Source organism: Dromaius novaehollandiae, chromosome 7, assembly GCF_036370855.1.
Source record: "Dromaius novaehollandiae isolate bDroNov1 chromosome 7, bDroNov1.hap1, whole genome shotgun sequence".
Taxonomy (NCBI): Eukaryota; Metazoa; Chordata; class Aves; order Casuariiformes; family Dromaiidae; genus Dromaius; species Dromaius novaehollandiae.
In genome coordinates, this window is record NC_088104.1 from 17,476,161 (window position 1) to 17,487,953 (window position 11,793).

General features: G+C 54.5%; 1 protein-coding gene across 1 annotated transcript in view; it reads left to right on the top strand.

The window, feature by feature from the left end:
• Window positions 1–10,039, top strand: part of IGFBP2 (insulin like growth factor binding protein 2) — a 69,056-nt gene extending 59,017 nt beyond the window's left edge. Inside the window, exons 2-4 of the mRNA XM_064514759.1 lie at window positions 914–1,137; window positions 3,374–3,514; window positions 8,553–10,039. Coding sequence (XP_064370829.1) covers window positions 914–1,137; window positions 3,374–3,514; window positions 8,553–8,720 — 533 coding nt within the window. The 3' untranslated portion in view covers window positions 8,721–10,039. The remainder of the gene's footprint in view (window positions 1–913; window positions 1,138–3,373; window positions 3,515–8,552) is intronic.
• Window positions 10,040–11,793: the final 1,754 nt, after the last annotated feature.

Below are 11,793 nucleotides of genomic sequence, written 5' to 3' on the forward strand. Positions count from 1 at the left end.
GGAGGATTTGAGATCTCTCTTTGCTCTCACCACAAAGTCCAAAAGGTCTGGTGTTTGCAGCAGTGACCACCATGTCGTAATTTGGCAAGGATTTCTTACAGAAACAGCAGCCAGTGAACTGGGAAAATGCACAAAGGAGAAGGTGGAGGAGTTTGAAAAAGCTTGGTGTTTATGCTGAGTTTTTTGCTAACTTGTTTTGAAACAGCCGAATTACCTGGGGGGTCTTGTGGCTTGCAGCAGTGGCAGAGTTGACCCCAGGACACGTGGAGTTGTCTTGCAGTCAAAAGTAGTAGCCAAATGCAAAACTAGGTAGATCATGCAGTAGAAGCTAAATGAGTAATGCACCATATGACAAATGATGTGAAAGAAGATATTGCAGAGAGGACCACTGAAATGGCAAGATTTTTGAGGGAAATTAGGGCGGCCATAAAACAGAGGCTGGTATTTCTGAAAGCAGCCCTGAGAATTTATTTTAGCACATTAATGTTGAGTAAGTATTCCTGGAGATACTCTGGGGGATGATAGATGGATTCAAGGTATTGGTACTAATCACTGTGGTTTTAAGTTTTGGAGCTGAAATACACTTGGCATTGCTAAGCCAACTGGACTTCTGATGGGAAAATTACATTCTTTGGGAAGTAATTTAGAAGGTCAAAGAAAAACCAGAAAGAACTTCTCCAGCAGCGATTTCCCCTGCTCTCTAAACTGTCTTTTAGTGTGGTAATAACTCCAGAATGAAAGGATCTATTCTCACCTTCCAGATGAAAGGGCTAATGCAATTTAAAATTTTTGCATGCAAAGATTTTATGGCTTGGTAACCAGCCATGCTTGAAAGCGATCCAGGATGGGATAAACACGTGAGAGAGCACTTGGCTGAGTTTGACCCTTTCCTTCTCTCCCCTCTCTCTTGCAGATGGTGGTGATGACCGATCAGAAGCGATCCTTGCCGAGAACCATGTGGATGGCACCACGGGGATCCTGAGTGGAGCAGGAGGGAGGAAGCCCATGAAAACAGGCATGAAGGAGCTGGCGGTTATGAGGGAGAAAGTGAACGAGCAGCAGCGGCAAATGGGCAAAGTCAGCAAGCCCCACCACAACCATGAAGATTCGAAGAAGTCACGGATGTCGACAGGCAGGGTCAGTGGGCAGAGTGTGTGCAAGAGGGAGACAAGGGCAGAGGGAGTTAATGGAGGCAGCTGTGGCTCGCCTGGGAAATGCTGAATGCAAAAGCCTTAGTGTCATTTGCAACAAACTGTCTTAGAAAAAAGGAAAAAAAAAAGAAAAGAAAAGAAAAGAAAACGTTTGTTTTGGCCTGAAGCTGGGGCTGAACGCACCATCTGATGAACTTTAATCTCCTAGCAAGGAGACATTATTTTCATTGCAGCTACACCTCAGCAAAAGAGCAGGAGGAGAGGGGTCCTGCTGGCTCAACACTACCTCTGCAGCAAGAGCGAGCATGCCCTCTGCCCACGGCCTGGCTTTCTCACACCCTTTTTCCCTAAGCGACCGCCAGGGACAACCCAAGGGGATTTATGAGGGGCTTCTGCCCGTTGCATACAGCCCCAGTCCAAGTTCAGGGGGAGCCAGAGCCCTCTAGGAAGGGCTGTAATTTGGCATGCAGCAGGGAGAGTGTCCAGTGTCTTCCTTGTCCCCTTCCCTGTCCCATCTCTGTGCCCTTCAGTCTGTGGCTATGGTTTCCCTCTAGTGGGCAGCTTGGTCAAGGCAACTGGATGGCACAGGGATGGAAAGCCATGCCAAACTGCCCATAATATGTGTCTCTACAAATGAGAGGGCAGTCTGTAGTGGAGGGGGAGAGCAGGGGGACAGAGAGGAGCTTTGAGGGAGAGCCCTCACCTCCTCCAAGGGAAACAGGCAAAGCAGAGGTTCACTGCCCCGTCCCCCCAACACTCACTTTCTGTGTCACCCCAGATGCCCTTGCTTCTGCAGCGCTTAGGTCAAATCCAGTCTAACTGGCTGATCTGTGTGTGGGGAGACCCGGCTCCATGGTGTGGCACAGGCACTGCCAGCTCGGAGAGCCTCTGTGCTGCTGCTGCTGCTCCCCTGGAAGAAAGGCCAGCGATGCACAAGCACAGAGGGGCAGGCTCGTGCCAGCTAACGTTAGGCTGCGTTCAGCTGGGCTGCTTCTTCTGGGAGCCCTGGCTTGAGGCTGCTGTGGGAGTTGGAGGAGCAAGAGCGATGCCTCGCTTCTCTGGTCCCCGCGTTCCCCTCCACTCCTGCGAGATCTCAGGCATTTCAAGGCGCACTTCTGGGCCAAAATCACATCACGAGTCTGGGAGCAGGGCTGTGCCCACTGGGACCCTTCTGGTCAGTCTGAGTTAGGGAGGAGCGAAGCCTGCTTCACATCACCCCGCATCACCCTATCACTTAGCCAGTGAGACCCATGGGAGCATCTCTCAGGCTTCCCCTCTGCAGTGTCTCCAGGGCCTGCGATCTGGTGTTGTGTCGGCTCTTGGCAGCATGACGATTTGGGTGTATGGCAGAGAGGAGGGGGAAATCCTGCTATGCGCTGGGGCTGCGGGTGGCTGTGATCTGGAGATGTGGGGGCACACAGGAGCCCCAGCTGTTTGGGACTGCTTCTCCACTGCGGTGCAGGAGGCTCAGGATGGGCAAACCCCCTCGCAGCTGGCCTGTTGTCCCTTCCCTCTTCACATTTCTCAGGAAAAGCAACGGTGCCACAGCCTGGTGCTTGGCAGTGCAGGAGAATAGTGAGCAAATTGTAAGCAAAATTGGACAAAAGAGGAAAGTAGCTGATAAGCAGAGGCAATGCTGCCCTGTGCTCCATGAAGCTTCCCTGGCACTGTCCCTTGTCATGGCCCCTTCATGTCCAGGCTATGCCTTGTTTGTATTGTGTGTGAGAGGTGTGTTTGTGGGTGTGAGATACTTGTGTGTGTAACAGATGGGATTTGTGTGTGTACCAGTGCATGGAGTATGTGCGTGGTATGAAGGTGCTGAACGTGTGTGTACATGCATGGAGATGGTGTAAGCAATGTGTGTGGAGGCAGGGGGTCCATGTGCAAGTATGCTCAGTGGTGTGCATGTGCACAGAGATGTGTAACTCTTCATGCATACATCTGTGTGTCCATCTGCATGTAAGGACTTTGGGCACAGGGACAGGCCCGGCAGTGGGATTCTCATCTCATGAGCACTGGCATAACTGCAGGTGCCAGCAGCGAGGCTAATGGCAAACCTGTGTCCTGAGGACTGGGCTCAGCCTCCGCAACAGGGAAGTGCGCAGGGTGTCCCGTGTTCATCTTTACTGGCATTCCCATTGTCTGAGGAGTTGACACTGTCTGTGTTCCCATTGCCCTGATTTTTTTTGTTGTTGTTTTCTGCTTTCTTGGCTTTTTTTCAGACTCCTTGTCAGCAGGAGTTGGATCAGGTCTTGGAGCGCATCTCCACTATGCGGCTGCCAGATGAGCGAGGTCCCCTGGAACACCTCTACTCCCTTCACATCCCCAACTGTGACAAGCATGGCTTGTACAATCTCAAACAGGCAAGTGGGGGAGCCCCCCCGGGCCAGCTGCGCTCCCACCAGCAGCCCTGAGCTCAGCAAACATCCCCTCACACGCAGCCTCAGGACACACGCAAAGTTCAGGGCTGGGCTTATGTCGCACACTCAGTGTGAGGCATGAGGGAAACAGCAAATCTCACAAGTGGCACAGCCAGTGATGGCTAGATGCATCTGGAGCCATGGGCTTGCAAGCAGGCATGTGTGCAGGCAGCCCACCCCCACAAACACAATGGTGCATTGGCCGTGTCCAGTGGCACGCTAGGTTTTGTGCATGCATGGAGAGCTCCAAGGCAAGCACACGCATGCTCACAGCAGCAGGAGACCTTCACAGCCATGCGCACAGCTTCAGGTGGTGTGCACAGCCCACTTGGCGGAGCGGCAGCCTCCCCAGGAGCTGAGTGGGGAGAGGACCACAGCTTCACAATGTTCAGAAGCTCTACCCTGGGTGTTGCCAAGTCCCAGCTGGCCCACGAAGCTGGGCTGAGGCAGCTCTGCAAGGTGCAGTGGTGCCACGAACCCCCCGGAAGATGGTGAACCATTTAGTTTGCAGCTCACTCTTCCTCTAGAGAGCTGTTTACCAGTCCAGATCCATTTGCTTGAGCTTTGAGCCAAGTCTTGTCCTGGCTGGGTCCCACCACAGTGGAAAAGTAGAGAGGGGCTGAATGCTGGCCAGTCTTGCAGACAAAGCAGAAAGAGGAGCTTCTGGGGTCAGAACAGTTTCTAGCACACTTTACTCATTTTCCTCCACAAATCGCGGCCAGTCCCCAGGTTTCTGGTAGGGATTCCTTGCACACAAGATGGGGTTGGGATGCAGCACCCTTCTGAAGATGATTATGGGCCCCAAAACCACTCAAATGACTCTCTACTTAATGTGTGTCTGAATTCTGACTTGGCTTTGTTCATGTGAAAACAGCAGGTGTCAGTGACTGAGGCATAGGGAAAAAATGCCTTATGTCTGCTTTAATGTTTAGCATCTTTGACAAACCACTCACGTAAAGCCAGATAAGGGCCAGGGAGGGATTTTGTCTGCCAGGCTATTGCGCAGTCTTCCCCTGCAGGGCCAAGGGATGTCAGAGCAACCTCCGACTCTTACAAAACCATGATGCTTTGCAAGCCTTCTGCTCAGACACTGCTGCACCTCTCACAGCGCAGGGTGCGAGGACTCGGCTGCGGGGATGCGCAGAGCTGAGTGCACCACCTCTCTCATCTAAGGGTCTGCTTCATCTGCTAGCCCTGTGCCACTGGTGGCTGGAGATGTTGGGCGCACTGCTTTGCTGAGGCAGCGGCACATGCCCATGTGATGGTTGTGAGTGCCTGGGTTAGTCTGGGCTGCCTGGGAACTGGGGAGCCCTGCTGATTTCTCCTCTATGAATGAATGCTGTTCATGGAGGCAGGCTGCTAGGCACAGGTTCGGCTACAGGTGTGCTTTTTCTGAACCTGTTTTGGAAGTTTTCCAGCCCTCAGCCCTCATTCAGGGCTTGCTGCTGGGCGCTCTTGGTGCCCAGGTCCAGTGTATCACCTCTGTCCTGAGGCACTTGCGAGTGGCTGCTTAGCAGCCCGAGCCCTGGCCTGTCCATCAGTACAGGCTGTACGTCACACTCGTGGCTGTGGAGGTCCCTTCCGCAGAGGACGTCACAGCACTCCTGGGGAGACACCTCCTCCAGATGTGTGCTTCATGGCCTCTTCTTCACGTGCTGCATCCAGCATGCCCTGAGCCATCGGCTTTCCTGTGCCGAAATACTCATCTCCCCTGTGCAAGCTGTAACCCTTCCAGTCAGTCATCGTGAATCCAGTTTAGCTATGGGTCAGCACTGTTACTTAGAAAGTGAAGCTTTCTAAAGAGCACTCTGTGTGTCCCAAGGGCCCCTTGCCAGCCATCCTCCCAGCTTCCAGGCCTAACCCAAGGAGAATGTCCCTACCTTGGACCAGGGCATCAGCATCTCCAGGGAGGCTGGAAAGGACATAAGGGATAAGGGAAGGGCTGGGAGTCAAAGTGGCAGGAGGCTGACCAAGGCTCTGATGGCACAGGCCATCAGAAGGACATTAGCCAGACTTGCGGGTAGGTTGAGGGGAGAAGAAACTATATAAGAGATGAGGGAAGATGCAGAGGAGAGAAGGTAGGTATCACCCAGTACCATCATCCACTGAGCAAAATTGCTTTGGCCAGGTTTACCCATCTAGCTCAAGGCCTTTTACGGAAGTGCTTAAGATAGCAAATCACTCTGACTGTCATCACTGGAGAGTCACCCCTGGGTGCAGCTTTTCCCACCTAGGGTCTCACTCAGGCTCTGGAGCTGCCTGTCTGCCTGACCCAGAGCACGGGGCAGTTGCATTTCTTGCCTTCGTTACCTGGGCCTCCACCTACCCCCAGTGCTTGTGCAGTGTAATGCACATTTGGGTGGGTTCACTGCAAATTAAACCATTGCATAATGATGGTTTCATAAGGAGGAGAGTTAGGAGTATTACTGCATAATTGTCCACTCATTTCAGTCGACTCTTGTCCTGGGTTTAAATGTCTGCTGCTTTGCAGATGAACTCCTTGGCTTCAGGTCCACCGTTCATGAGCTGGTGGGAGACCAGGGTGAACTCTGTATCGCCACTGTGCTCCCGCCAGCCCCCCTGGGCTTTTGCAGGCCAGCTGTAAGCTAGCGGGTCAGCCAGGAGGTGTGCAGAGGGGGACTGGGGAGAGCTGGGGGCATGGGACAGGCCTCGGGAGAGATGTGGCATTAGAGACGGGAGAGGTGAACCTCCTGCTCTGGTTTAAAATTGGAGCATGCTCAGGTTTTCCTGGCACAGGACAGAGGCTCTTAATTGAGTAGCTCCTGCAGACTGCCTGCCTCCTCTCCTCTCCTCTCCAGTTCATCCCAGTGCCTGGGCGCATCTTCCCTGGGGTGTTTTGCCCAACAAAACTTTGCAGCTAGACAAAACTGGCTTCTCTCTCCTTGCCATGGAAAGCTCCTCCATCTGTTGCTTTTCTCTCAGTTCTCCTCCCTAAGCACAACAACCAAAAATGCTCTAGCAATCTCTCTTCCCAGCCTACAAAAACCTGGGAGTCAGGGGAAGCACATGACATCCTTCCTTCTGCAGCAGTGCATCCAAGGTGCTGAGGGCAGAGCGCAGGGGAGCCTGTGACACAGCCAAATGCTACCCCTGACATATGAGTAGTCACGGGGTCTCAGAAAGTACCAGGTGCCACAAAAGAGCCTGCGTCCAAGAGAAAGCTCACAGGCAGCCAAACACCAGCTCGTCCAGGGCTGCCCTGTAGCCATGAGTGAATGATACCTGGATGCAAGCACCCCCTCCGGCCACATATAACTGATCCCATGGAGGGCACCCAAGAATTCCTGTAGTTTTCATGGCTGAGCCTTTTCTTTTTTCAGAGCTACTCCCACCTCTTGTTCAGGAGCACTAAAAAAAAGCATTAAAAAGCACATGCTGTTCTGAGATAATTTTCCTCCCTCCTGGGGTCCCACCTGGACGCTTACCCCCCGCCTCACCCTGCAGTGCTCGAGTGCACCTGGAAGGGCTGCACAATTGCACATTGGCCATAGCTGCAGAGAGGGAGAAGAGGCCAAAAAATTATTTCTCCCTCTTCCCTGCCTTGCCCTGGCCAAGGCCAAACAAGGCAAATGCAACACGATACAGGCCTGCTTATCCCTGTCTGCCTCCAGAGAGCTGCAGCACAGGAGCTGCATGGGCCAATGGGCTTTTTTAGATCAGGTTTATCTACGTGTTTGCCTGATTGAGGGTTTCAGCCTGGACACAGTTTCGTCTTCCACAAAACCCCCACGGTGCAGGGAGCCCGGCCCAGCCTCCTAGGGCTGATTTGGGGCTCAGTGCTGCCTGGTGGCTTGGGCAGGTCTCCCCTGCCTCAGTTTCCCTGTCAGCATGGGAACTCCCTGACGTAGGTCTTCAAGGCTCCTCCATCCGTGTTTGCGCGACACTTTGCCGAAGGCTGCTGGGGAAGCCAGGAGCCTTGCATTGCCTTGGCTGGAGCCCTCCTTGCTCGTGGCCTCCCCCTCCAAACCCGACTGCATGTGGCCTGACAGACTAAGGCCACCTTGAAACCCACTTTACCTCCGTTGGGGTTTCCTGAGCCAAGTGTCAGCTCGTTTTCGTTTGCTGCCCTGAGGTCGGGTGCCAACAAAAGCATCCCCACTTGCCTCCACCTCCCGTGGGCCAGCGCTGGGGTGGATGGAGGGTGCCTGGATGCAGTCTCGTGCTGGGGAGTTTTTTCTTCCCCTCTTTTCCTGCTTTTTATCCCCCCGAACAAGCCTGCATTTTGACCTTAGTCTAGCTGCAGGAAATGGCTCGAGTTCAGCTTTAGCGAGCGCACGCAGAGCCCGGTGCACTGGCGCAGCTTCTGCCACGGGGGCTGGCTCCTGCTGTGCCCTATTCAGGGCTGAAGCTCCGGGGGATGGAGGTGTGAGCACGTGGAGCAAAGTGCCCGCAGCTCTGCCGGGGTAAGAGGTGGGCAGTAGCCCTTCGGTCAAGAAACTCCTCGCAAACCAGGCCAGGCTTTGGGGGGGATTTTGGGGTCCAGGTCCCGACACGCCGTGGTCCCTAGCTCTGTGCTGGGATACACTGAGACCCTGTTTCAGCCACGTTTGGATCTCTTGGGCCCTGCTTTCATGTTTATTCTGTTTAGCCCAATTTGAAGATGAAATGAAGCTTACACAAGCCCTGTGTCAGTGTGTGTCTCACCCCTCTCTCCCCAGGGATTTTTGACTCTGTGGATTGCTTTCAACCATGGCTGAAAGAGGGCAGTGAGTCTCAGAGATGATCATTTATGTGGTTTGTTAAAATCAGCTGCTTGGTCCCAGCACAGTACCGGGGGAAGAGGTCCTCAATCTTGCCTGAATCTAAACTTGAGCCCTGCTGAATCCCCAAATGAAGCCCAGCCCTGCTCAGGCTTTTTTTTTGGCGGGCGGGGAGGGGGGGGGGGGAGTTGAGGAGGGTGTTGTTTTCTTCTCTCGTTTCCTCGGCCGCCGGCTGACTTGTGCCCTGTCCCTCGCTGCAGTGCAAGATGTCAGTGAACGGGCAGCGCGGCGAGTGCTGGTGCGTGGACCCCATCCACGGGAAGGTGATCCAAGGCGCGCCCACCATCCGCGGGGACCCCGAGTGCCACCTCTTCTACACAGCCCACGAGCAGGAGGACCGGGGAGCACACGCCCTGCGGAGCCAGTAGCCGGACGTGACCCTGCTGGTGGGAGGCAGCTCGCCATGGCCCCGGTGCCGGATTTTACATGGGTTTCAGCGCGGCTCTTCAGGCTCTGCACGAGACTGGGGCTGGGTCCCGCGAGCTGCCCTCCTTCCTCTGCTGCCGGGCTCCCGGGGGGGGGGGGACGGGGCGACAGGAGGGGAAGGGCGGTGGGGGATTGCCGGGAGAAGGGACTGCTTTCCTATAGTCTTTCACCCAACGTAAACCAGAGCACCGGTCTTTTCTTCGCCCCTTCCCCTTGCGCTGCCCTCCCCGCCGGCTTGCGGCACGTCCCAGCTCCGTCCCCCGCCGCGGTGGCTGGCGGGGACGAGGCTGCCGCTGCCCCGGCGCCTCCAAAGAGGCGAAACCGCTCCTGACGGGCGGCGGGGGGGAGGGGGGGACAAAAAACCGCCCTTTCCCCCTCCCTCCCTGCCTTCCCCAAGACCAAAGACTGTAAATACTGTGTTGCCTGCCCCTCGCATCCCGCGGCCCTGCCGCGTCGGCCCAGCCGCCGGTGGCCTTCATCCTGGCGCGGGATGCACTGCGGGAGGGAGGGAAGGAGGAAAAAGCCCCTCGGGTTTCCCGGCCGGACCCCGCTGGCGCGACAGCGCTCGTGCAAGGGAAGGGGGCCGGGCCGGGACCAGCCGGCCCTCACCTCCCTGCAACGCCGTGAGGCTGCAGCCAGCACCGGCACCGAGGGCAGCTGGCCCTGCCGGAGGTGGCTCCCGCCGCTGGGCCGCGAGGACGGGCCTGGGGCGACGGTGCAGTTAAAGGCTGGGTTTGAGGGGTTTGGAGGGCTAGTGCCCAGTATTTGTTAGGATCGGCTTTGGCTGAGGGAGCTGTGGTGAGCTTGCGGCGGCCGGGTGGAAGGATGCCTGCATAGGTTTAGGATAACAAGCCAGGGAGTGTCTCTCTCTCTCTCTTTCATTCTTTCTTTGTTTCTAAATAGGATTAAACCCATCTAAAACCTGCACTCCCAAGCAGCTGCCCTTGTCCCTCGGTTCTCGCCTGGGACTCGAGTAAGCATCTGCTATTCAGCACACACATTTCTTTCTTTTCTTTTTTTTTTTGTAAGTACAGTACAGTATATATCGTGCTTTGTAAAGGCCTTGACACACACGCACCCCTCTGCCCACACACACAAGTTTGTACAGGTTTAATCTGAGCAATTCCAGGCGCGCCAAGAGGTTTTGCAGTGGACGTGCTGCTCCAAGGACAGATGTGTCTCCGCCGTTAATTTCACCTGTTGGTTTGTTTCTGTACAGAACACACCGAGGCTGAGAATAAATAACTTCCCTGTCGCCTAAGCAAGGAGATTTTATTATTTTCTTCCCTCCTTTTTTTTCTTTTCTTTTTTTAATATGGATATCATTTACAGAGCAATTGCAAAACTCCTTCTTACAGTAAGACCCTTGGATGGGTTTTCCCTAGATGAAACCAAAGGCAAAAATGAAGCATCTCCCACTTTTTGGCAAATGAATAACGACCACGGCCTCCAAGCTTGGCTGCTCCAGAGGCTCAGGGCGAATTCCCCACGTGGGGAGGTGCAGGGGAAGGCGGGAGGGCTCCTGCCTGCGGCATTGCCCTGGGCAGGGCTGCACTCGCCAGCGCCTGCTCACGGGGCTGTGCACAGGGCCATGACCCACAGCCCACAGGGATGCTTTGGGAAGCCACTGCCCAGCTCGACGAGGTCACCTGGAGCAGGGCCAACCCCGGAGGCAGCAGGGAGAGTGCCGGGGCCTGCAGCAGCAAGATGGGAGAGACCCAGGGCCGCCTGCGGGCCAGCACTCGCCTGCGGTAACGTTGGGGCAGGGAGGATGCAGCTGCCCCTGACGTGTTGGCACATGAGCTCCTTTGCAGGGCATGGGCACATGGGGCACTTCTGCTTGTGCGAGGGGAGAGCTCGCCAACCTCGAACCGTTCCCATGGTGGGAACGGCCGCTGGTAGCTGCAGGCACACAGAAACTCACACCGAACCGTGCGGGAGGAGAGGCACAGCAGGAGCCCCATGCTATACACCTCATTTGGGGCCTTCGATCCAAACAAGGGAAAACAAAAAGCCCGAGAGGTTTTGGAGGAGAGGAGTGCTGGCTTTTGCTTTTTTTTTTTTTTTTTTTTTTTTTTTTTTTCCCCCCATTCCCCTTCTTGGCTTCTCATTTCAGATCCAAACGCCACAGGCAGTCTCTGCAGACGAAGCCCTTTCTCACGTCTGTGCGGGAGTTTGGAAGTGGCAGCAGAGGGAAAAGGGATGGGACCTCCTTTGGGTCGGGGTAGGGAGGGATGGGGTGTGCGCATGTGTGTGCGAGAGGGAAAGCATGAAAGAGAAGGAAAATGCACATGCATGCAAACCCAAGTAAAAAAACGATGCTACCTGTTTTCTGTTAACATCCAGGGTTATTCTGCTTTTTTCATGTAAACCTTGCACATGCTGGTTCTCATCTGCAGTTTGTACTTTTTGTTTGGTTTAGGAATCAGGAGGTTTTCTTTTGTGTTTTTCTTTTCTCTTTTGGAAAAGCTGAGCTGCATAAAGTTGGAATAAATTAAATGGGATGCCAGAAAACTGTCATCTTCCCCCCTTCCCACTCCCCTCTATTAATAGAACATGTTTTCTTGCCTGATGCATCACACACATTTGGCCTGTTCAGCTTTTGTCCTAGGGGTGTTGTAAACACTGGGCCCAACAAGTGGCAATGGGAGTTAGTCCTTTTATTGTTATTGGTCCCAGTTGTATGAGCAGAGAAGAAGTGGTATCACTCACCCCACTGGCTCGCTGTATTTCTGCTCCGCACATGGTACACTGTGATTCTCCAAAATGCTACTGGTGTCTTCGAATCCTCTCGAGTCAGTGTCTGGATGGCACATGTGCTCAGACCATCTCCCCGCCTGACAGCAAACACATTTTGTGGAAAAGGATGGTGTCTTTGTGCTTCGCTTGGTGGGGAGGACGGCAGTGTGAACGCCCTGTCCACTGCGATGCTCATGGAGGTGGGAGCTGCATAAGCCACCAAGAGGCCCCTGTGAGCGGTTTGCTGCCCTTTGTTTTTTTAGGTGAATGGGAGAG